Genomic DNA, 22,619 nt, shown 5'->3' on the forward strand with positions numbered 1-22,619 from the left:
GTGGGGTATTGCTCATCATTACAGATGTGACCACCACAAGATGCTGGGCTCTATTGAAGGATTGTATTGGTGAGGAGTGGGTGACAGCTGACAAAGTGAATGTATTGTTGGTAGTTGTTAGGTTTAATGTTGTTGGAGGTACTGATGTAGCTGCCCTTGAAGTGAAGATTGACATCAAAGAAAGTGGCTTCTCAGAGTGAGGAGGACCAAGTAAGTGACTGGAGGAGAAAGTGTTGAGGTTCTGGAAGAATGTGGATAGTGTCCTTACGCATGGTCCACACCATGAGACTGTCATCAGTAAATCTGAACCAGGTGACGGGTTTGGGATTCTGGGTGATTAGAAAGGATTCCTCTTTATGGCCTATGAATTGGCTGGTATAGGCTGGTGCCATGTGATGCCCAGTGCTGGGTCATAGGTTTGTTTGTAGCTGATACCTGCAGTCTCTTTCTGGGTCACCATGATGAACTATATCCTTCTCCAATTTATCATCATGCAGGCATCACCTACAAACAAGTATGTGGTTCAGCAGTGGACACCTACATGACACCATCCTTTGTCAGTCTATTCATGGACCATCTAGAGGACTTTCATATAACCAACCAGAATCCCAAATTCCTCACCTTTCTCAGAATGGCTGATGACGTCTTCATGATCTAGATGTACCACCAATCACTTCATATGGTCCTCTTCAGCCCAACAAGCCACCTTCGTTGATGTCAAACTCTACCTCAAAGATGGCTGCATCAGTACCTCTGACCACATAAAACATAACAATCACCAACAACACCTCCACTTTGACAGGTGCACGCATTCCGCATGAAGTAGTCCATTTTATACAGCCTAGCTGCTTGCTGTTATCACATATGTAGTCATTAGCAGTCCTCTCTAACTATTCCAAGGGTTTCTCTACAGGCTTCACAAACCAAAATCATGTTTTGCTGCTGAGTGGTAAAGACTGTATTGAATGATATGCCACTTTGCCTTTTTTTGTGACATTCAGGCCAGGAATGACTCTCCTGTTGACATGTATTTTAAGTGAGATGAGGCCATGAGACAATTGTTAATTTGCATCAAGACTGTCATAGGTGAAAATGCACACATTTCAGCTCACGATGATTTGTTGTACAAACTGATGCCATGCATAAGTAAAAGTGCAATAGGTGATAAACCTCCACTGATAAGTGCATGGAATTCAGATGTGGAAATTGATGATGCTTTTCTGTAATCATTATTCATCAGTTTTGTTCAGTAATGTGATCTATATTTTCTTTCAGTATTTGTCTGATGATGGAGTTATGTCCAGATGTCTCACCACCATGAACATCTGTTTGTCCGTTCAGAAAGGTTCTGGTCACTGCCTGTCTTCATAACATATTGGGCACTGATTGTAAGGAAATATGATCACAGGGACTAATACTTTCTGCTTGGAATAACTGCATTTCACAGTTGCCAGGACTCATAATCACCAGATTTATAGCCACATACTATAACACTTAGCATATAAAAGACACCATGTTGCAAAGCCTCTGACTTACTAAACGCAGATAAGTGGCTCAGTATCAACACTGTGTGTCCAGTTTTTCCTGGTTACTATAAAACCATATGTAGCTATTGATTTGAACACGGAGACAAACACAAATGTTGTCCCAGCACACTATTTTCCCTGCTGAAACAGGGTGTATTGTGTGGTTTCACTCCCTGTGATTCTAGTAAGGCCAACCAGTATCCTTAAAGAATAGTAGGAGGCCCTTTACTAGATATTCATTAGACACAGTATCTTCAGGACTTGGTAACCCAAATAGTATGTGTCTTTTGATCTCAAACACCTTGCACTGGAAGATTAGGTGTGATATGGCTTCATCACCCTCAACATATAGCGTATACTTAGGGGCATCTTTCTCTATACCTGCTATTTCCATGAGAAGCAATATACTAGCACATGCGTCAGAAACCAGGAGAGAAATGGGTGAAGCCAAAAGCTGGAAGCGCCACCTGTGGAAGAGAACATAATACCTAGCACTATTTGAGCTATATGCAGCTCAATGGTAGCAGACAAGATACAGAATAGGACAAGCCTGAAGCCACTTACACAACAATAAGGTGGAAAGTGAAAACCATTGCCACAACAATGTCAACAGGCCAAGAATAAACTGAGACACAATCCAAAACGCGACCAGAGAGAACAAAATTCCAAGCGAGGGTGTTTTCAAATAGTCAGTAGTACAGCAATGGTAGTAACCAGCGGTATCAGATACAAGTATAGGACTGACTGACTGGTTGCAGGGTGACCACATTTATAGCAGTAGCGAGGAACGCTATTGGCTGGGATATTCACATGGTGAGACAGGTGGTATGCTTGCTATGCAAGGACAGTTCTGTGGGAATACTACGTCCTCTGTTAGCTATTTAGGTGTATTTCCTCTGGTAACATTCAATTTCTGCAGAGCCCAGTACCCTATCCCTTACCCCCCCCCCCCCTCCCCCCTCCCCCTCTCCCCCTGAAGTGAGAGAGAGAGACAGAGAGAGAGAGAGAGAGAGAGAGAGAGAGAGAGAAAGAGAGTGTAGAGATCATGCGCTCATTGTGCACTACACACACACACACACACACACACACACACACACACACACACACACACACCAATGCAGGCATGTAGGCATGTTTGGGTGGAAACACCCTGGATGGTGCCGAAAGGGCGGGGGGGGGGGGGGGGGCAGGGAATGGAATGGAGACACAGGCAAATACACAGTTTCTTCAACTGCTGGCTGTGAGAATGGAGTGTGTCCAGTGCCATCCATTGAGATATCACTTATGATGGGCACTCCAGTGGTTCAACCAATCCATGTGAATACAGAAGGTATCACTGGTTCAATAGTGGGGTGTCACAGGTAGCCTCCAGGGCAGCCTACTATGGCACTGCATTCTCAATAGAAGGTGATGGAGGAGGTGGCGGTGGATGCAATGCCTGTGCTTGAAGCTGGTTGTGGTGTTGGTGCTAGAGCCTCTTCTGTGTTTGGACTGATGCAACATGCTGCCCTCTGGGTCTCCACTACTGTTGCTGGTGTCCAAGTGTCAGTACTCCCATAGGGGTGTTCCCACACAGCCACACCAGATGTGTAATGTTGGGAGGGATGAGAGCATGGCTCTGAAAGGGACTGCATCAGAAGATGAAGCAGGGTATGTGGTTGCCACCAATGGAGTACCTTAGCAGAGCTATTATTGTTAACAAGTATAGTTTGATAAGAGATCAATAACAGACTGAGGGCTGATGTAGTGGCAGAGGATTTGACAGCTATTTTCATTTGCTATTTAAAAGTCCAAACAGGATATTCTGCTTCTCCATTTGAGTAAGCATGGAGTGGAGGGCTGCAAATATGTTTTAGGCCATTGGCCTCGCAGAAATTTTTGAAGTCAGATGCCATGAACTGCAGCTCATTATCAGAGACCGATATATGAGGCAACCTGTCAGTGGCCAAAACGTGGGCAAAGGCAGTAACGTTGGCAGTGGTCATGATGGATGCCTGTGTACAACACAGGAATACTCCAAGTAAGCATCTGCAATGAGTGAGCACATCGATCCAAAAAATGAGCCTGAAAAATTGAGATGAATGTGGTCACAGGGTAGGTTGGTGTGTGTGTGGGGAGGGGGGGGGGGAGGGGGGAAGGGGGGGGGGGGAAGAATCAATCATCCATTTCCTTCCTTGTGAATGGTTCTACAACAGTTTTCTTGGAAATAAGTCTTCAATCCTGTTTTTTTGCACCAGTTTTGCACAATGTTCAGCAGTACTAGCAAATTTGCCAAGTATTACTATGACTAAGTTGTCTGCACATCCTTGGTGAAAGCAGCCTCTTGTATTTAGTTCTTCAGTAAGTTCATCCACCACTACGTTTGACAAAAGTGGGGACAAAACCCTTCCTTGGGGACACCATCTGATGTTGTTGATAATGAATTTTTTCATTCATCGTGGTGGCTTTCTTTTGCTCACTATGGTCTTAATCCACCTACATATGATGGTCTCAATGCCAAGCTTTTCTTGAGCCCCAACCATGAATCTGAAGGTTGTATTCCTAAAAGCCCCCTTGATATCCAGAAAGATGCAGAGAGCAGTTTCCTGAAAAGTGTAGTGTTTTTTCCACTTTTCCAATAAGCTGATGAACTGCTGTTTTGCATGATTTGCATGGTTGACATGCATGTTAGTTTATATGTTGAAGAACCTCAGTTAGCCTCCTTTCTCTAATGTGCACAATTTTTCGAATGTCTTCAGAAGAAAGGGGGACAGACTGGTTGGTTTCATATCCTTATCCTTGGTATGATCAGTTCTCACTAGCCTCAGAATAAAAACAACCCTCAGTCCTCCAAGCATTAGGAATGATTCCTGCTGCTAGGCTAACCCTAAGTAACTTTCATAGGGGCCTAATTAAACTCTGTCGTGCTTGTTGCAGTAGAGATGGAAATAATCCATATGGCCTGGTGACCTAAACAGTTGAAACATTTCAACCACCCACTGTTTTTTCTTAAATCAACACATTCTCTGGCAGATTCCCAGCTCTCCATTTTATTACTTGTAAGCCAGTGCCTCAGACAGACTGAATCTTGGTCTATGTTATCTGCCAGAATGCACTGAGGGATGTGAGTCTTCAGGAGTACATCTGACGTCCTATTCACTGTCCTTGTATACCTACCATCTGCCTTCCTTAAAGTACTTCCTGGATTAGTTGGTATTTTGGTGAGGATTTTGTGAAGTATGTACCTTCTGTGTCCTCACAGAACACCGTCCAGGATCATAGCTTTGATTACTTAACCACAGACTGTATTTGACAAAGGCCTCCTGATCTTTTGCTCACTGTCCTTTCATTCTTACAAGGTGAACAGTCCTCCTACCTGCTTCCTTTGCAATTCCATGTTATTGTTATATCAAGGTACGTCCCAGTTTGTGCACTTCTTAGTGATTGGGGCAGTTTTCTAAATATGAGGTATTAATGGCAGACTTCATTGTGTCCAACATTTCCTTGAAATCTACTTGATTCCTTATCAAAGATCTGACTTCAGATAAGCATGAGTTTATGTCTTTCCTATATGAGTCCCAATCTATTTTCCAAGGGTTTATGCAGGCCATGGTCTGTTTAATGCCCACTTCAGCCTCCAACTTAATATACATGTTGTCAGATAAGGATGGTTCAATGCGGCATGCTACTTTTTGACATAGCTCCCTATTATAATGGACTCAAAAGTTATGTCACTGTCTTCTTCTCTTCTTATATTACTGAAGGTAGCTTCGCTGCCCCTGTTCAGGATTTCCAGGTTGTTTTTCGTAAATATTCAAGAAGGTACTCACCTCTCTTGTTGGTGTTGCTGCTACCCCACACCTGTTTGTGGGCATTGTCATCACAACCAATCAGCAGTTGTTCATTCTGCTGTCAGCAGCTATATGCTAGTCTCCTCACTTTCTGGGAAGGAGTATTATCTTCAAAGGAACGTAAGTTGAAGCCAAAACAATTTCCCTCATGCTTCCTTCCTCATGCTGTTTCATCCCAATGGCCACAAACTCCCTGGAACAAAAGTTTGCCCTCAGCTTGCATGAAACTCCATTTTTGACATAAATGCAAGTTCTGGAGTTATTTAGATTTCAAGCATAAATTGCTTACCTCCAGTTCCTCTGAGACCTGAAATGCGCCCTTTTACATGGAGTTATCCTGTGATCATGTTATTAGCTTTCAGACGTCATGAATAAGGGTAAATGCATCAATTTGAGGTAAAGAACTGAGTCAAAAGTTACAAGTGAAAATCGCCTTAAGAGCTATGATCACTTCTTTAGTTGATGAAATGTATTTCACAACAGCAAAGATGAACAGGGCCCCTTAGCTCTAACTGATACATTTAGCCTTCACCATCATCCCTGAAAGTTTTTAACATCATTACGGAATCACCCTATATACATAGGTTTCCTGGGGCAGGACCACATCGATCTCCAGCCTTTCCAGAAGGTGACTCAGGGCAGCAGTAGCCCCTTTACCATGTTGCAGGTTTATCAGCAACACTTGTAGTCTCCACCTTACCACCACAATCACTTTCAATATATTTTATTACCTTGACAGTAACCAGTGAGACCTCTAAGTAAAATCTCAGAACCTGTTTTCACATTGCCCTCAGACTAACTTCCACCATGAAAGTTTGGGCATCCAATATAACCTTTCACTTGATTATCATCCAATTCTCTGTCGAGACCATTGGTTCAGTGTGCTTATTTTCTCAACAGTCTTTGGTGGGGTATCTTTAAGAAGTTTTGGTACCAAAATTGACACTTTTGCAGTCCTGTTGAGCCCAACCACTGTCCCCATCTTCTCAGAGACAAAGAAGAGCACTTTTTTCTGGACAGAGCTTCCTGAATTCGGTGCCTGAAATAGCATCCTGACCAGTCTTCTCAAAGAGAGGCATCTGAACAAGCTTCACTTGTTGTGAGGTCCTGTTGAGTGGTGGATAGCCAAGCAAAAATCACCTTAAGGGCTATGATCAATTCTTCAGTTGATGAAATGTATTTCACAACAGCAAAGATGAACAGGGCCCCTTAGCTCTAACTGATACATTTAGCCTTCTCCATCATCCCTGAAAGTTTTTAACATCATTACGGAATCACCCAGTGTGGATAGGTTTCCTGGGGCATGACCACATCGATCCTGAAAACAGAGACTGCAGTACTATAGGTCTATTTCTCTTCTTCCTTCAGCTTTTTCGTTATGCTATTATCCTGAGAAATGGGAGTCTTAAACTCCTCCATTGTTCTCTTGTTCACTGTCTTAGAGGTGGAATGGGTACTTTTACTCCCTTGAATCTGAGACAGTGTTTCTTGGTTGTCTTAGATTGAAAACCTTTTAGTCCTCTCACTTTTTGTTTAGAAAGCCATTCCTTACCTTTCTTTTATTTTTGTTCTTTGAGAAATTTCCTCATCTGAGCCTTAGACAAGGATTTAATTGTTACTTTGTCCAACTTCTCAATGACAATTTCCACTTCTTGGACTGGTGTATTGCCTGACCCAGTTGCTGAAACAACTTCCATCAGTTCCAACCTGGGTACTTGGACTTTTGAAGTCTCATCATCTTGCCAAGTGTTTTAGTTTTTTCTTGTTCCATGTTGTCCATTTTGGTCTCACAAGAATTGCAGTTGTATTCAGTCAACACCATGGAACCCCAACTGGTGCAAGGCTAATTAACTGGGGAAGTCACCTGGTGTTCTTGAGGCTCCATTCATGACACATCTAACCATGTGCCATGCATCCATCGACACGGATCACATCACACCTTGGGTGAGGTATCTGGGAACCTGGGGAAGGATTGTGGGATTGAATATGGGCAAGCTGGGGCATTGTGGAACACTCATTGTCTGGTTCTCCACTGAGACTTATCCAGCATGGGAGACCATGCCAGTAGCTGTGCTACCACTGGCACAGTCCTCAGCTTGTTGCAAACCCATGAGCCTTTCCACCTGTACAGACAGAGCTCCTACAAGGTGATGTCCCCGTGAGAGTGTATGTAAGTAGCTTGTATTTCTCCAGTGACATGTCTCATATCTATGAGTAACAACACATTGCAGGATTACTATTGCCAATAAAAATAAAATTAACATGCTGTCACAATAGAAAGTGTTGTAAAATTCTGTATTTGCAAACGGTATTTATAATTACATGAGTATGTGGTACATAAATAAAATTATGATTTAAAAAAAGCAGTGCAGAAGTCTCTACATGTAAGAGCATATGGGAAAAATATTAAATGCAGCACATGTATAACTTATAATGCCCTATGTAACTGAATGAATCATGACAGTATGCAACCTCCTGTATCCCCTCTCCCAGCAAGCATGCATACACATGTAGAAACACACACACACACACACACACACACACACACACACACACACACACACACACACACACCACATACATATGGCTATTACATGTTGTACAGCATGACACACTCCGTATTACACAGAAAAAATGGATAGACTCTAATGAGTTGATAGTTCAGAATTTCAGTTCATGCCAGATCATTGTAAATTGTAGAACACACTAAGAGAATAATGCAGACAATCCAGAGTCAGACCAGTATGTCTGCAATATGTAAAACAGCAAGGTAGAGACTTAAGTACAACATGATCTGAAGTGTCTTGCAATGGCCCAGTGGCCAGGTTTTGTCTCTGGCTTGTCATTAGTGGCCAGGCCCACCTCTTACTGACTTCTGGAGGAGTTGTTTATAGTAGACATTCCAGGGAATTGATCTTGCTGTCAAATGCTAGAGATGTAACATCCCTCCACTCTTTAATTGGCATGTAGGGTTGGAAGAATTCCTCTTGGTATTGTGATTGCTGTACTGTTATGGGGGAGTTGATTGTAAGGAACCAGCTAAAGGTTCATTGTACAGCTTAATATCTGGTGTTTCTGTGTCCTCTGCTTGTGGTGGCAGTGTGGTGCTGATGCTGGAGCCAACTGGAGTTGGTGTTCCATTCTTAGGAACCATGCTGGAAGCCAGTGGTGCTGGAGGTGGAAAAGTGATCCTATTCCATGGAAGACTAGCTCTGACAGCACTTAATGTGGTGATGTGGGTCTGCCAGGTTTCTGAAATTGTATTGAGCTGGCTCCAGGGGTGGTGGTGGTTGTCTCAAAGTGGCAGCCACTAAGAATGGGCACATGTAGTTGGTGTGTTGTAACAGTGTGGCACCACCGGTATCCACTGTGAACATTTGTCATCCCCAGGTGGTCTGATGATGCCTGATATCCATCCTGGGGCCATTCTGAAGATACAATCCCAAACCTATGTGCCCAGCAATTAGTGTGGGCAATGGCTGGACAGGTGTGAGCATGTTGTAGGCCTCAGGAGGTCTCAGAGGGTCTAGTGGCTAATCTGTCAGAGTGCACTGCTGTATTGGTGTGATCCTGTAGGAAGTCAGGAACTGTGACAGGACCTTGGCCTTTAGTGCAGCTGACAGCATCTCCTGCACCTGTACCTTAAGGTGTGGGCAAACTGCTCAGCTTCACCACTGGAAGCTATGTGGAATGGTACCATTGTCAGGTTCATTATGCTATTCCAAGAGCTGAAATCCTGAAACATGCTAGATGAAAATTGAGGACCATTGTTCCAAATGATTGTCTCTGGCAACTCTTCACTGATGAATATTTTCTGGAAGGCCCTTACTGTCTCTCTTACTGTGGTCGTTGCACATTCAAACTACATAAGGAAATTTGAAGAAAGCAGCATATTTGTGCCATCAGCTGTACAGCTGTTTATTTATTCTCCATCAGATTTTGATTATTGTGATCATTGTCACAGAAGAAAAATAGTGTACATCAATGGATCAAACATACATTTTGGTCAAATATGACCCAACCAAATGTAGAACATATATCATTGTCATAATAGTCTGTCTTAACACAGTGCCTTAGCACAATTACAGTAGTGCACACTTGGTGACAACTCCACACTTAATAAGTGACATATTACAACTGTCAAAGGTTATAATGTGTCAATTATTAAGTGTGGAGTTATCACTAAGTGTGCATTACTGTAATTGTGCCAAGACACAACATTTTTATATGGACTGTGTTAAGACAGACTGTTATGACAATTGCATATGTTCTGCAATGGAGTGAGTTATATTTGACATAAATGTATGTTTGATCCATTGATGTTCACTGTTTTTCTCCTGTCAAGATGATTATAATAATCAAAACTGATAGAGAAGAAACATAAAATTGTATACATCTGATGGAACAAAAATGTTTTATTCAAATTATATAATAGCTCTAAATGTCACCTACAAAAAGGTCTATACACATAAGGAAACTTGGAAAATGAGTCTTTGACAATGAGCTACATCTGTTTAAGGAAGGAACCAGTCAAGTCTACATGGACGCACTCCCATGGATGCTGTGGCATGGGCCAGGCACAGAACTGTTGCTGGGGTGCTAACTGGGTTGACATGCAGGTCTCGCAGGCTCCTCTCAATGTCCTGTGTGAAGCTGGGCCTATAGGTGTACCACTTTGCACACACCTTCCCTAATGGTCACCGTGCAGGAAGTTTATGACACTCTGACACAGTGGCTGTGGGATGACAACCCAGCAGTTGTCATTATCTGATGTCAGCACCAGTATTCTCTGTACTATCTGGATCCTACTTTTTAAGGAGAAAAATGTGTGGAGTTCAGGAAGAGAATGGGGTGTGAGGCATTATGATCAACCTAGGCATACATACTTCATAGCTTGTTTGGGGATAGTGTCCTCAACTGTATCCTTCATAACTACAGACTGAGTTACAAGAAATTCTTGTAGATGATTTTGTGAGCAGTCATCTATTTGGAAGCACAGTGTTTCCTGAGAGTCAAATGTGAGATCTGTACCCTTTGGTAATGTGTTAGCATGTTGTACTGTTGACTGGCACAGAATTCAACAATTATAATCACTGAGGAAGAGGGCATTGTAGGCATTGCGCTGTTTTCTCTGGAAAGTGATTCTTAGGAACAAACAAGGAAATTAATGGCTTATAATCTCTTTAGGGGTGAAAACTTATGCCATAAAGAAATGTATGGAATTTTTGGATCCTAAATATGATAGCCAGTGTTTCTGTTTTGATCTGTGAGTAATTGATCTGGGCTGAAGTGAACATTTAGATGTATATGGTATGGCTTATTCATGCTCAGCATCACTTGTTTTTCAGAAAGAATAGCCACAATTCCATACTGAGACATGACAGTAACCAGGATAAGGAGTTTTCATGGATCATAGATTGCCAGACAGGGAGCGGACTTTAGATAATGTTTTAATCTATAAAAAGCCTCTGCACACTGCTGTGATCACTCATACTTTGAGCTTTTCTTGTGCAGATTATTAAGGGATCTAGCAAGCTGGGCAGCATTTGGGATAAATTTTTCATAATAACAAATTTTACTGAGAAATGACTGAAGGTCTTCGAAGTCTGTCCACACTTGAATTTTTTCTGCGGTTTCCACAGGTTGCTAATTCAGTTGAAATTCCTTGTGACTTATTATGTGGCCTTAGTACTCCACTTGCTCTTGAAAGATTTCACACTTTTGTAGGCTGCACTTTAGTCTATTTTGTTGTACAGTCTAGAACAGTAGATGTAGATCTGGAAGATGTTACTCTCTTATTGCACCAGTTACTAATATGTCTTGTTGCATCATGTGCTCTAACTCGGATTTGTTCATCTCACAGTGCTGCTGCCACTGATCTAGCTCTGAAGTAGTGGTTGTAGCAGAAGTAACTGAATTTGTGCTCAATAACTATTTGCATGCCCTAAGCCGGGTGAAAATACACTATTTGATCAAAAGTACCCGGACACCCCCAAAAACATCTATTTTTCATATTAAGTGCATTGTGCTGCCACGTACTGCCAGGTACTCCATATCATCAACCTCAGTTGTCATTAGACATCATGAGAGAGCAGAATGGCCAGCTGGGGTGGTCTAGCGGTTCAGGCGCTCAGTCCGGAACCGCGCGACTGCTACGGTCCCAGGTTTGAATCCTGCCTCGGGCATGGATGTATGTGATGTACTTAGGTTAGTTAGGTTTAAATAGTTCTAAGTTCTAGGGGACTAATGACCACAGATGTTAAGTCCCATAGTGCTCAGAGCCATTTGAACCATTTGAAGAGCAGAATGGGGCACTCCATGGAACTCACGGACTTCGAACATGGTCAGGTGATTGGGTGTCACTTGTGTCATATGTCTGTATGTGAGATTTCCACTCTCCTAAACATCCCCGGTGTTGGAATTTTGTTTCTCTTGTCTCTATCAGCTCATTATAATTGCAGGTAATATTAAATCTTCTGGAAGATAAAATGTCAAGTGCTTATCTCCCTTCCACATGGTCACAAAAGTGAGAGGGACTCAAAAACATGAAACACATCTCCAATTAATGCTCAAATTTCTAAATGTAGTATTATACAACACATGTTAAAGTAAGTGCTTATTTGTGGCTAAGTACATTATAAGTGCATTTTAATTATTTCTGTTATGATCATTGTAGATACCAAGAATACTAATGATGTGAATTATATTTCAGGGGCTTACTGAGCAGTGTGGAACATTGTGCAAGTTGGGTTGTATCAGCTGAAAAGCAAGAACCATTACAAAAGTGCTTCCACTCTCTTGAATATATTTTCAAGTTCATCATTCAGTCACGGCTATTATGTGCTCGGGCTACTGGGGGACAGTACGAAGACAGCTTTAAAAGGGATCTTTATAATGTCTTTACAGCTTTAAACAAGACATTGGCCACTTCATATGATGCAATTCTACCAACACAGGTACAAATTCATTGACATTTTCTTGAAAAAAGGCTTGTCCTATTCCCTGCAGAATAATTAATTTTGTATGTAATAAAATGATAATAATTTTATTTGTGTATAAACCTACAGAATAAAAGAAAATTCAGCTCAGCTATTTGTTAAATTCTCAGAGAGAGACAGAGAGGATTATTAGTACTTACTTACAGGAGCCACAACTCTGAGTACAGCACATATAAATACATATAAAAATTTAGAAAGATCTAATGATGAGTATGGTTAGTATGAAAGGCACTTAAATTCCAGGTCTGTGGTTTTCACAACTGTTGCAACAGGACACTTACAAATAACAAGCCAATCATTTCAAATGATTGCAAACTAAAAATAATTTTGAGATAGTTTGATTATGATGCATTATTGATAAGTCTCCATCATGACATCTAAAGCTCCAAGACGATGCACTTTTCATCCCATAAGATGGTAAGTGTGCCTGTTTTTGCTGATGGATGTGTTCAGAAATCCTGCGATTTGAGTGATGAGGGATTATAGCATTACTTGTACACAGTCTTCATGTTTGGTTGCTAGTAAGGTCCCTTGGTTTCAATTATTGCAAGGAAGCCATCATCTTGTTGTTCATCAAGCTGCAGAAGACTACACAGGTCAATACATTGCTGTTTCAATTCAGCAGACACTTTTTGAATTTGGAGCACATCATGGACAGTGCTGAAACAGAAATAATGTTTACAGTTTTTGCAATTGAGATCTAATGTCACTTAGCAATTTTTCATCACCCTCATATAAAAGGGAAGGGAGCAGTGTCCTGTGCTCTTAGTGAACTGCTGACCTCTTGTATCATCCCAACCATTCCCTCTTTTCTCTCCTAAAGATGGTACCTGTATAGCCCTGTGCTGTGAGTTGAGTACTAGCCAACCTCTCTGTCTATTTATGAATGGGCTAACATTAATTTATAAAGGAAAGGCCTTCTTATATTTTGAATGTCCTGTGTTAATAGTTAATAAATTCATTCCTTTTCTCTAGAATAATCTAATTATTATTTTTGGAACATCTTTTGTATTTACTTTCAATCAGGTTACTTTACATTTTGAGTTGATGAGATGTAATAATCATTTATAATCAGTAGATGTAAAAAGAATTTACTTTCTCCTTAGTAGTGGATGACCCAAAAAATGGAAAAAAAAGGTTAAGGTTTATTTTATTGTTGATGACATGTTCACTGGAGACAGAGCACAATTTCAAATAGGTGAAGGATGGGAAAGGAATTCAACAATCTCCATTTCAAAAACACAATAGTGGAATTTGCCTGATACACTTTTGGGGGACCATGAGAAACATAAATTTGGATGGAAGGCTGGGGGATTTGACCCCTGCTCCTTATACGAGTCAATAGTGGCTAAAGTAGGAGACCAACTTCCATCTTTGTGGATTCTACAGGTTGGTGCTCATGTCTCTACAGTAAGGCTGCTCTGGTAAAACATCCTCTTGTGCACATTACACATATTCTGCAACATGAGCCACTGTCTCCTTTGTGCGATGATTGTGTGTTTCTTTTAGGAGACCCTATAGCTCTCCACATGATAGTACAAATGTAACTGTTGAATGCTAATCTTCCTTCCATCAAGTTGAGTTGTCTGCCTCTCAGATTATTAAAGATATGATGGAGCCTCTGATTTAGGCCATCTACCTAGGTTCAAATCAGAGGCTCATGATTACTGGTGCAGTGAAATTTGTTAGCAATGCTTCCATCCCACAATAAATGCTTTCTAGTTAAACATTGACAGAAATTTAGATGATGCCTCTGAATGCAGGCAATAAACATTGTTAGTACTAGTGAAAGTAGTAACATGCAGCCAAAATGTTTCCTATGTTTTAGCAGAAGAGGTGATTCAGGATGGCTCAGAATTATTATCAGTAACTGATGATACGTAAGGACAGTCAATTGGCTAGTACCCTCATTAACTTTCAGCCCCAAGACCTGTTATCAGGATATGGTTTGCAATTTACCATTCAGTCCTGGTCAAAGTGAAGTGCATTTGTTGGTGCAGCAGCTTGAAAGCTCTTGAAAATGCCCAAGGAATCTGAAATGCTGCAACTAACAATCCATGTAAAAGTGTTCTGATTACCACTCAGTTCCAACAGGCCCTCAAAAATATTGTTTGGAGTCTCAGTTTGGGTCTGACTTTCAACTTCATTATATGTAGTGAAAAACACTTTATCCAAAAGTATGTTGTTGTGTTCCAGAGTGTAGCTGCCAACTCTTCCAACTTACTTTTTTACCTGACTGTCACTGGTGAAACAAGATGTCCTTTACAACAATGACATCTTCAAATGTAATATATTTATCCCCTATCCATCAACCACAGTATACTTTATAAGTGAGAGCTATTACGTAAGTAACATAATTAATCCACCTGTGCTATTTTTCCTGCATATCAAAATAGAAATGCCACTATGTGATGGCTGAGTATCTTCCCCATCCCTGTTTAATCCAAAATTCTGCTCCATCTGTCACCACCATATCTCACTTTCCAGCATTACCCTATCACCTCCATTCTCTACATATCTTCCTCTCTCTCTACTGCCACAATTTTCTCTCTTCAAATAGTTATCTCAGTGATGAAATCATGAGTATTACATACAAAAGAGTAGCAAGTTTCTGTAGCGGTTTTGTGGTATTTATTAATCAGCAAGGAGAGGTGTTGTATGCTGCATACACATACTCTTCCAACACAATAATACAACTGTTGTACACAATGATTGTATGATGATCTAGGTGAGGCCAAACACAATGTAAATTTTGCAGAAAATGATTAAGGAAGATGACACATTACACAGCAAAGTGTGCACAGCAAAAATACAAAGAGAGGAAATAAATACCCAAATAATGGACTGAGAGAGAAGAGAACAAATTCGCTTGTGCTTCCTGCCCAGATCTGTCACACACAATTTATATTTTATCAAAAGTAGTGCTACTGAATAAAGTAGTTAAATAACACACCAACTTTTCTGTAATTAGTGTACAGCTTTCTGTATGGATATGACTAACAACATTCTGTCCCCTTATAGGAAAGGCCACTGGTCTTCTATAAGTTGGTTATTATAGTAGACTGTGGCTGCATGAGATGGTATGGTGGTGAGGACACCAGAATTAAATTTAGGAGGATTTCTATTTGATTCACCACACAGATTTTCCATAGTCTTCCAAAATCAATCAACACAAACGTTAGTATGGTTCGTTTGGAAATGACTGCCAATTTCCTTATCTATTCATGTGCTGTTTAAGCTTCTGCTCTGTGTCTAATGACGTCATCGATGGGGCATTGAACACTATTCTTCCTTCCTCCCCTTCTCCTATAAATCCAAAATTATACTGCTGATGAGAAGTTCTGTGGTTTTCAACTGAGTGACAGCATACAAAAGTCTGTGCTTGTTAAGTAAACAAAACACTTTTTTAGCCTTGTTTCACAGACTGTATTATTACTGTATGACCTAGTTCTTGGGTTATAAGCCCATTTTCTAGTACACAACTGACCCCAAAGATGAGAGCCAAGCAAAGATAAACAAATAAGCTTTCTAACTATCGATTCTTGACTTAAACTGTAAAACATATCTATGTGGACAGTTTTGGCAAAATTATATATGGATTTACAAAATTCATTAGGACAGCATTTGCAGTAACTATGACTAAAAACGTTCGTTGGAGTAGAGCTGTGCACAGGAATGGAATTTTGCTATGTATGTGAATGAAGGCACATTGGTTATTCTCATACATTGAGGTTGCAATATTGTCTAAAATGGGCGAATAATTTAATTCGGTTTGTTCATTCTGTAATAAATGTGTGGATACAAACATCTGTTTCTTAATTTCTAAAATTTGTAAGTAAATTAGCTTTGCGCACTTTCCTTCCATGAATAGGACTTATATCTTTTATGTATTTGTGGTTTCCATTTATGCAATATTTTACAATGGATAAAACTGGCTCCTTTAATCTTCAACTTCTATGGTGTTCTCAGACCCTAGTGCAGATTGACAGCCCAGTCTGTCCAGTAGAGCAACACTGACATCTTGTCCGATGATTTTATAAACCTCATTTCTTATGTTGTCTAGTTTTTTATCTTTTGAATTGAGGAGACATTTATTTGCTGTCTATGGGACATAGAAGAACACATAGAAACCCTTTGCTTTTAAAATGTTGCTTATCCTATTTGAAGTTTTTGCCTATAAAAGGTAAACTTGGACAGACTGTGAGGTCAACCTCTATTTGGCTCTGAGAATACCATAGAAGTTGGGAATTAAAGAAACCAGATTCATTCTTTGCCAAACATTGCATAAATGAAAACAACAAAAATTTAATAGATATAGAAGTCCTACACATAGAAGGAAAGGGCACAAAGCTCAATCACTTAGAAATTTTGGAAATTAAGAAACAGATGTGTGTATCCCCTCATTTATTATTGAGTGAACAGACTGAAACAGTTATTTGTCCCTTTTAGGCAATATTGCAACCCTAGGGAGAAGAAGTACCTGAGTACCTTCATTTACATTAACAAAATTCCATTCCTGTGCATAGTTCTACTCCATTGTATGTTCAGTCATAGTTCTTGTAAATGCTGTCCTAATTGATTTTGTAAATATTTTCAGTCAAAGTTATTGTAGATGCTGTCCTAATGAATTTTGTAATTTTGTCAAAATTGTCAACAGGGATATCTTTTACAGTTCAAGTCAAGAATCAGTAGTTTAAAAAGTTGACATGTTTATGTTTGCGTGGTTCTCATCTTTGGGATCAGTTATGTTCTAGTGAATAGGCTTATAACCTGAAACCTAGTCCATACAATAATAATAATGTTTGTGACACAAGGCTATAAAAGTGTTTAGTTTAGTTAATACAATATACAATATTTCACAAAGAACCTGCAATGACTCAATTTAAAAATTCTGTGATGTTTTGAAATGTTCACACTCATCACTTTCTGTTGAAGGCAATGAGAATCAAACCTATCATAATATTGTACGAATTCATTGTTGCCACATTGATGGTGACCTAAGAGCTTTTCATTGGTGTAAACTGGATTATTCAGTAGCTGAAGTTTCTTACTTCAATATTTAAATCCTTAACAGCAATGCCATCTTCTCTTCTTGCTTTCTACTTCTAATATTTTTTCTTCCTGCTTCTTTTATACACTGATCAGCCAGAACATTATGATCACCGACCTATTATCGATATAAACATGTATAGGCGCTAGCAGCATCTCCTGGCAAGCAATGACTGCTAATCAGACACACGCATGTTGCGTGTAATGTCAGCAGGTGTGCTGCCTGTGTGTAGAATGGGGCAGGCATGTGGTCTATTTTAATTTGACCGAGGGCAGAGTGTGTTGAGGTGGAGGCTTAGAATGAGCATTTTAGAAACTGAATAACTTGTTGGGTGTTCGAAGAGTGTTGTGGTGAGTGTCTTCAAAACATGTCAAAACTAAGGTGAAACCAGATCCAGATGTCAGGGGATTGGGCGGTCACCCCCCATTACAGATGTTGGACGTTGTAGGCTGGACAGACTGGTAAAACAAGACAGGCGGCGAACTGTGATGGAACTAACATCAGACTTTAATGCTGGACAGAGTACAACTGTGTCTGAACACACAGTCCACCAAACACTCCTAATGGTGGGGCTCCGTAGCCCACGACCCATGCTTGTGCCAAAGTAACACCATGACATTGGCAACTACAACTCAAATGGGCATACGAATATTAGCTCTGGACATTGGTACAGTGGCAGAGTGTTGGATGGTCTGAGGAATCCTGATATCTTCTTCATCATGTTGATAGGGAGCATGAATCCATTGTCTTCCAGGGGAACAGTTCCTTGACATGTGTACCGTGGGATGGAGACAAGCTGGTGGTGGTTCCAAAATGCTCTGGAAAACATTCACATGGGTATCCACAGGACCAGCAGAGCTTGTGCAAGGCATTATGATGGCTAGTCAGTATTGTTCACTGGTTCCAGACCATGTATGTCCGTTCATGACGATCATATTTTCTGATGGCAGTTGTATTTTTCAACAAGTTCATGCACCATGTGACAAGATCAGGAGTATGATGCAGTGGTTCAAGGATCACAGTGATGAGTTCCAATTGGTGTGTTAGCCCACCAGCTTGCCAGATCTGAACCCGATCGAACAACTCTGGTATGTGATTGAACATGGCAGCTGAGCTCTGGAATTTATAAACTTTAGGTGATGTATGTGCAGATTTGGTGTCAACTGCCTCCAGTGAGCTACCAAGGCCTCACTGCTTTCATACCATAACATGTCGTTGGTATTGTCCTGTTAAAGGAGGACATACTGGCTATTTAGTAGGTGGTCATAATGATCTGGCTGATCAGTGTACTTTTTATTTTCACAGTTTCCTTTCTTTCATTTTCACAAATGCATACTTTGTTATTCTCTCCCTCTCCCTCTCCCTCTCCCTCTCCCTCTCCCTCTCCCTCTCCCTCTCCCTCTCCCTCTCCCTCTCCCTCTCCCTCTCCCTCTCCCTCTCCCTCTCCCTCTCCCTCTCCCTCTCCCTCTCCCTCTCCCTCTCCCTCTCCCTCTCCCTCTCCCTCTCCCTCTCCCTCTCCCTCTCCCTCTCCCTCTCCCTCTCCCTCTCCCTCTCCCTCTCCCTCTCCCTCTCCCTCTCCCTCTCCCTCTCCCTCTCCCTCTCCCTCTCCCTCTCCCTCTCCCTCTCCCTCTCCCTCTCCCTCTCCCTCTCCCTCTCCCTCTCCCTCTCCCTCTCCCTCTCCCTCTCCCTCTCCCCCTCCCCCTCCCCCTCCCCCTCCCCCTCTCCCTCCCCCTCCCCCTCCCCCTCCCCTCCCCCTCCCTCTCCCTCTCCCTCTCCCTCTCCCTCTCCCTCTCCCTCTCCCTCTCCCTCTCCCTCTCCCTCTCCCTCTCCCTCTCCCTCTCCCTCTCCCTCTCCCTCTCCCTCTCCCTCTCCCTGTCATGTTACTGAGGTAGTCAGACTCCCCACACTTTTTATACCCACTTCCTATCACTCCCTTATGTTTTAGTTACATCCTTCTGTCTTTCTCCACATCCTTCCTTGCTTTTTAGGTTTTTCATCCAACACTGAACTTTATCTTCCCCTTCATGCTTACAGATGTCCCATCCATTTCTCCCTTCCCACTTGGATTCTCTGTCTTCGTACTTCATTGTAACCTGTGCTGTCTTCACTTGGTGCTATCTGTACAACAACCTTATCCACAAAATATTACCCATATAGGCACAAATCCCTGTATGAGTACTATGCACAGGTGTACTAAGTCAAAAAATTTCATTATTGTTGAATGAGTGACTGGTGTGCATTTTCTCTCTGTTCCATTTCTTTACTGTCTACTGTCAACTCCAAGTGGATGAGCTAAATTACTCTGGGTACCTGTACTGTATGGTAGTACAGGGGAGTCAGTCAATTTAGTTTTATGTTTTTAAGAACTTCAAGCTTATGTGAATGGTACCCAGTGATATATTTTTAAACAGGTCTTAAGGAGAAGAAGTAGATTATCAAACAAACAATGTATGGTGATATTTAAAAAGATGTAACACCATTCATCTTTTCATAATGAATATTTTTACACAAATCACAACCATTGTACTGGTTAATGTCCCCCTAGTGACTAGACATTTGCTTGATATATTTTTGTTTGACTTCTGGAAAAAAGTTGTTTTGGTTGCTCAAGACAAATAAGACATCATATATACAATGTGCCTTCCTAACAGTCATCAGGCACATTTTCTCTGCTGTTTCATTACATATTTATAATACTGTTTTTGCAATTTGTAGCTGGAGGCAGCCCAAGCAAGTACTGCTTCTCACGTCTTTCACGCACTGATCATTGTTGATGAAAAACATCAGTTTGTTTCCTGTTACAAACAACATGATTTTGAAAGCGGAATTTTATGCACCCATTTGAAAGAGTAGTCCCAAATTAGTCGTATGCGATGCTCATTATATATATATATTTAATAACAGGGACAGTAAAACATGAAGTATAACCAGTACTCCATCAGTAGCAGCACTGACTTGACCAGTGCTGACTGCTACCACCGTGCCGCAGCACTACTTTGTGTCTGTTGGAGTACTGAGTATTGTTTGTGTTTTACTGTCATTGTTAATAAATATTGATAAAACACAGGACACACTAGACTAATTTTGGATCACTCTATCAAAAAGCATTTAAAATTCAGGTTCACAAATAATTTTGCTTGTAATGGGAAACAAACTAACACTTTTCATTGATACTGGGTGTCACATGAAAAACATGGTGGCTAATATTACTTTGCACTGACTCCAGCTACACATCACAAAAATGAAAACTGCCTGGTAAATGTGGACCCTAAATGTGTTCCTTAAGAGCTGTGAGCACTTGTTCATCTTTGATGCTGCAAAACATGCCTTTTCTGCTGTAAGCTCTTTGCATTCCATATTTTGAAAGAAGGTAGTATGGACCAAAACAAGACCAAAATGCCCCTTAAATGTGGGCTCTAAAATGCTTGCCTTATAAGCTATGAACATTTGTTCAGTAGAAAAGAGGTGTTTCACAGGAGCAAAAATTAACAAGGGCTCACAGCTCTTAAGGTATGCACTTTAAAGCCTATGTTTACTGAAAATTTCTTTCTTGTTTTGGTACATACTACCAACTCTCAAAATATGGAAAGCAAAGAGCTTTCAGTAGAAGAGATGTGTATCACAGTAGCAAGGTTGAGGTGCTCATAGCTCTTTAGATGTGTGTTATAGAGCCCATGTATACTGGACATTTTCTTCTTCTTTTGGTCCATACTACCATCTCTGAAAATTTAACAGTGTGTGTGTGTGTGTAAAATTGCAAGCAATGATGTTAAAGTGGTTACTTACATACAGCAGATTACAAGTATGAAGAATACATACCTATTAATATTTTTAAATGTGGAAAATTGTTAAATTTGTATAAAACTGTGTTTTATTATGAGAAAGGTAGTGTTTTTATTATTTGTTGAGCAATACTTAATTATTATGAACCATAAATAATTTATTTCCAGGTGGCTCTTTTGCATAGCATCAGTGCAGTATTTGAGCAGCTAATACAAGTATTACCAGCATTAGAGGTAACAAAGCTAGCCACTATGATGTTAGAGAGCTTACCATCAAGGGATCTCTCACCTCAACTCACCCAGGCAAAGCTTACTGCCATTCGCAACATGGTTACCAGTAAACTCTTTGCTGATGATGGTAAGTAAATATTTTAGGCTTTACAATACACTGGCTTTTTAGTTTTGACAAATAATGTTTAGAAATGACAATTTTATCAAGCCAGACATTTATAACCAAAAGATTAAAGTTTGAACTGTTCAGAGAAAGTTGTCAAGCTAGTACTTAAAAAAAGGATGTTTTCCATTTCTGACAACATTAAAGAGTTAAAAAAAACTCTCATGTATTTTGCACTAAGTATATTTAGTTCTTCATTTAGTTATGTGTTTTTCCACATGATATCATCCAAGAAATACATTCAGCAACTCTCATTAGTAACAATATTACAAAAATATAGTTTTATAAATCAGTTATTTGCATAATACTTGATGTATCATACATCTGTTGTGCCTCACACAATTATTATTATGATATTCAGCTTCTACCCCTTCTTAATGATAAAGTTCATAACTTCAAATGTGTGCTATGTGTCTTCAGTGAGGGGTTACACTTACCCATTAAAATTCTTTGGAATAAAAAATTATTGACTGTTAAAAAAAGTTGTTTCTGAAAGTATTCCCATAACATCACTTCAAGAATTTGATGCATTATTATGCTGTATGAATCACTAATACATGGGCTGTATCTGTCATTTTAATTTCATTCTTTGCTGAATGTAGTTACTTCATCTTGACATAAGGGGAAGAAGAAAGGGAAAACAAGGTGATGAAAGTTATGAAATATGGCAAGGCCAGGTTGGAACCATTTTGGACCCAATCTAAAGACAAATGTGTAAGGATCAGTTAGAAATGATGATAAAGTAATGAACTGGAGGAAATATGGAAGGAAAATTAAGGTTCAATGTCTCATTGACAACATTGTTCTTAGAGACAAAGATCAAGTTTGTATTGGTAATGAATGAGGAAGAAAAGTGGCAATGTCTTTATAACAGAATTATGCTTACAGCTACTTTAATCAGTGTAGCGAAGTCCTGAAAATCCGAAATGTAAATTGATAGGTGGAGATTTTAACTACCATGCTCCTAAATACGCGTCCAGTGTCGTACTACAATGCCACCTTGTTCACTGAACAGGAAATTTGTGGGCTTAATTCTCAA

General features: G+C 40.4%; 1 protein-coding gene across 4 annotated transcripts in view; it reads left to right on the top strand.

Annotated features, from left to right (window-relative positions):
* LOC126299499 (dedicator of cytokinesis protein 3) overlaps positions 1–22,619 on the top strand; it is a 951,484-nt gene that overhangs the window by 833,331 nt on the left and 95,534 nt on the right. For all 4 annotated transcript variants that reach the window (XM_049991443.1, XM_049991445.1, XM_049991444.1 and 1 more), the window contains exons 17-18: positions 12,069–12,312; positions 21,355–21,544. In XM_049991443.1, coding sequence (XP_049847400.1) covers positions 12,069–12,312; positions 21,355–21,544 — 434 coding nt within the window. The remainder of the gene's footprint in view (positions 1–12,068; positions 12,313–21,354; positions 21,545–22,619) is intronic.

This window comes from Schistocerca gregaria, chromosome X (assembly GCF_023897955.1).
Source record: "Schistocerca gregaria isolate iqSchGreg1 chromosome X, iqSchGreg1.2, whole genome shotgun sequence".
In the NCBI taxonomy this organism is placed as follows: domain Eukaryota; kingdom Metazoa; phylum Arthropoda; class Insecta; order Orthoptera; family Acrididae; genus Schistocerca; species Schistocerca gregaria.